Below are 4,218 nucleotides of genomic sequence, written 5' to 3' on the forward strand. Positions count from 1 at the left end.
TTCTTTATGTTATAGGCTTGCATTTAAAATGAACATTTACAATAAATTAAAAACATCTTATATTATTAGATATCTTAGTATAAAACATGTTTTAATTAAGGAGTTATTGATACTTCAAGTGCAAAATGATAATATAAAACCTTGATAAAAATATATTTTTAAATACTAATCACCTATCCTTGGCTTTAATGTGAGGTTGATTCGAGGATTGCACTAATTTTAGTATCAGAGCTTCTATGTGGTTACCCAGTTCCATTCATTGCAGTATTCCACGCCCATGCATATAACCCACAGTGGTACTTTATACACCTTGGCAAACAACCCAAACTCGTCCAACCAAAACCCAAACAACTTGGACCCAACCAACGAGAACCTAAACAACTCAAATTCAACCAACTAATCAAAACCTAAACAACCCAAACCCAACCAACCAAAACACAAACACCCAAGGCACAAACCAACCTCAGTTATGATAACAAATTGATCAAATCTGCACAGTAATGGAACAACTTATTCATCGACTGGATGTAATGAAGGAGCATTATGCTCAAGAGGAGTATGGGCCCTTCAATCAGCGAATCCATATAACAGTTCGTAGAGAGAGGTTGGTGACAGCGATGAAAATGCTTATGAAGGAGAAGAAGGAAACCAGGAGTTTGAAAATCAGGAGCCTTGAGTCTAACATCATAGGCAAAACACGCATCGAGGGCATGCAGATCATGGTGCAGGCTATCAACCTCTTGATGAACAAACCAAAAGAATGAAGGTTGATGTGCTAGATTTTCTTAGAAAATTAGAACCTAATGCTTTTGAAGACTAGTTAACGGCTATTGAGGATTATTTTGACTAGTTTTCCATTTCAGAAGATAGGAAGGTTCGTTATGTTCAGATGAAATTGAAGGGGAATGCACGAGTATGGTAGGGAAGCATGGAAGAACAATTGCACTAAACACGCAGACCAACAGTTTCTGATTGGGTAGAGACAAAAGAACAACTAAAAGAAAAATATTTTCCAATTGACTATGTGTAAATGATGTTCGAGGAGATGTTGCAACTCAGGCAAAGGTCAATGAGCTTTGATCAATTTACTGATCGCTTCCACAAATTGGCTGTTCGTAGTAAGGTTGTGGAGACTGAGCAACAGACCTTAGCTCGATATCACACAGGACTAAGCAATGAGCTGTGTAAATAAATATAGACTACACACTTAATCAATGTGGAGGACGTATATCAATTGGCACTCTAACACGACCAAAAAATTGATGTCTTCTCTCAAGTGCAGGAGTGTCAAAGTAATAATTAACTCTGCAAGACCGGAGTCAAACCATAGGGAGGTTAATTGTATAAATTATAAACAACAACAACAACAACAACAATAATAATAATAAAGAAAAAGAAAAAGAAGAAGAAGAAGTTGATGAGAACTTTGAGATGAAAGATCAATGGAAGGATTAAACAATGATAATAATAAATGTCAAGGTTAGAGGATCCACTAATGGTATGTCAAACAAATATAGTATAAACTCTTGTTATTCAATTGGAAACCACACATAAAAGAGGTTCCAATCAGATTATAAATTGTTAATATGATTACATTAGTTATCTTATTCGATTAATGTTAATACTTGTAAATGTTGTTAAACATTCATGATTATAACTTATATTAACAACAAATCACGTTTCTTTCATAGCACAGGTGTAGGTTATATCATACAGTTAAGCTATGAAAGTGTCAAGGATTTGTTGTACCAAGTGTTATATAACATAAATGTAGATTAGTCATTCAACAAGTAAAGTATTAAAGAGTGAACAAAATAACAAATATAAAACATGTTAGTATTAAACATTAAGGTCCGTGTTGAGTTTATATTATGCTTATTCTTACACCATTAGTGTAACCTTTTTACCTTGACATAATAAACTTAACTAAACATAATGAAAGAAATAAAAATAAATAAATAAAATAAGCAATAAATAAGATAAAAATTAACTAAATAAAGGAAAGGAAATGAAAGGCATAAACTTGATATTAATAAAAACAAAACATAAGCAATACAAAGAGAGAGAGCAAGAGCATGATCTTGATCTAGAAATCAAGATACCTTGATGCATGACAAATGCCTCCTTTTATAGGCCAAAATTGAAAACTATTGACTTGATGATTAATTAATGAGTGGGTGACCAACTCTTCACTTGGTGATAATCCTTATCTTCTCTTGTCTGCCCAAAATGTCATTGATAACATCACATTTGGAACTACTTGAAAACATGAAAATTCTAGGAAATTTTCTTAGCTTTCCATTAAAAAAAAAAATTGAGGTCATTTGGACTTGAAAACGACATTTTTAAATCTTAGACTCCAAATAAAAGTTGTACGCCTATGTCTTACCTTTTCATCCATAAAAATTAGACCTAAATTCGAGATCTACAGCTCCAGAGATAACCTAATTACCGAACAGTGTTCTAGTTTGAACTATACCGGCATCTCTTTTCTAAGTTTGGTAATCTCTTTGTCCTTTTAATTTCAGTGCTTAAACTCATCAATCAATCCTTTTATTTATGTGATAAACTTACATTTAAGATGAACATTTACCATAAATTAAAGGTATTTTATATTATTAGATATGCTATTATAAAACATGCTTTAGTTACGGAGTTATTAATCTTTCAAGTGCAAAATAATGATATACAATCTTGATAAAAATATATTTTTAAGTACTTAAGCAATTTGTATTTGGCCATTACTCTCAATTTCTGAATCTTAACCCTCACCCTAAGTTTTGCAATAGGTGCTTCAAGCATACCTTTTTCCTTAACAATAGTTTCTAAATCTTTATTGTTTTTCAAGTTTTAATGACTCCATTATCATATTAAGTTTAATATGTGAATTTGAGTTTTCTATATATTAAAAACTTGAATCTTATTATAGATGATATATTTAAATTAAGCATTACACTTCAATTTAATAGAAAATTTAAAAGATTTAATTTTTTAAAAATATAAAAACAAACAATACTTTCATATCCGCTCCTTTAAAGTTGTGTCATGTACTCTCTATATATAATTTTATTTGAAAATATATTAAATAAATTTTTTATATTAAAACATAAAAATTATAAAAAATACTAATTTTTTATATAAATATATTTTTAAAAAATAAAAACTATCTTACTCCAAATTTGTATTAACGGGTTGCCTCTATTAGATTCTCTGAATTCAAATAAATTGTTTTTTTTTTAATAAAGAAATTTACAGATCACATTCACTCGGACTGAGATTATTAATTTAATGGAAGCCACGGCAGTCGTTTTACCATGGACATTTCTTATAAACGGTATCCAAGAATCCTTCACCCCCACACCAAACCAAACTATGGCTTCCTTTACCTCTCTTTCCTGTAGCATCCCTTTAGCAGCCTCCTCTTTCTTGCCTTCCCTCCCAGAAACACACCGAGTTCCCAGAATTGAAAAGCCAAAACGTCACCATATCCCGATTGTTTCTTGCAAATCAGGCAAAAATGATAACGAACAAAACCCTGCCACCAGAAGAGATCTGCTCATCGGTCTCGGTGGACTCTATGGAGCAACTAGACTTAGTGATCCATTTGCCTATGCTAACCCCATTGCACCCCCAGACTTAACCCAATGTGAGCTCGTTACCCTGCCATCCGAAAGTAATCCCACGAACTGTTGCCCTCAAACTTCCACAAAGATCAAAAACTTCGAATTCCCTTCTGCGTCCTCCCCAATGCGCATTAGGCCTGCTGCTCATTTAGTTGATAAAGCCTACCTAGCTAAATACGCCAAAGCCATTGCACTGATGAAAAGTCTTCCTGACGATGATCCACGTAGCTTCAAGAACCAAGCTAACGTTCATTGTGCTTATTGTGATGGTGCTTATCACCAAGCAGGCTTTCCTGATTTACAACTTCAAATTCACTTCTCGTGGCTCTTCTTTCCATGGCATAGAGCCTATTTATACTACTTCGAAAGAATCTTGGGTAAACTGATTGATGATCCAACTTTCGCTTTGCCTTTCTGGAATTGGGATGCCCCTGCCGGCATGCAAATGCCAGCCATTTTTACTGACCCCCAATCACCACTTTATGACCCTCTTCGCGACGCGAATCACCAACCTCCGACATTGCTTGATCTTAATTACGCCAAAGGAGATGCGAATCCAGACCCTGCAAAAGCAGAGGAATTGTATGCATACTAA

At 33.7% G+C, this 4,218-nt stretch overlaps 1 protein-coding gene across 1 annotated transcript; it reads left to right on the top strand.

The window, feature by feature from the left end:
• Positions 1 to 500: 500 nt before the first annotated feature.
• On the top strand, positions 501 to 4,218 carry LOC105118340 (polyphenol oxidase, chloroplastic-like). Its single transcript, XM_011016264.1, has 3 exons — positions 501 to 722; positions 1,046 to 1,184; positions 3,512 to 4,218. Exons 1-3 carry the CDS (start codon positions 501 to 503, stop codon positions 4,216 to 4,218), a joined length of 1,068 nt encoding a protein of 355 aa, XP_011014566.1.

The sequence above is a fragment of the Populus euphratica genome, unplaced genomic scaffold (genome assembly GCF_000495115.2).
Source record: "Populus euphratica unplaced genomic scaffold, PopEup_1.0 scaffold1887.1, whole genome shotgun sequence".
NCBI lineage: Eukaryota > Viridiplantae > Streptophyta > Magnoliopsida > Malpighiales > Salicaceae > Populus > Populus euphratica.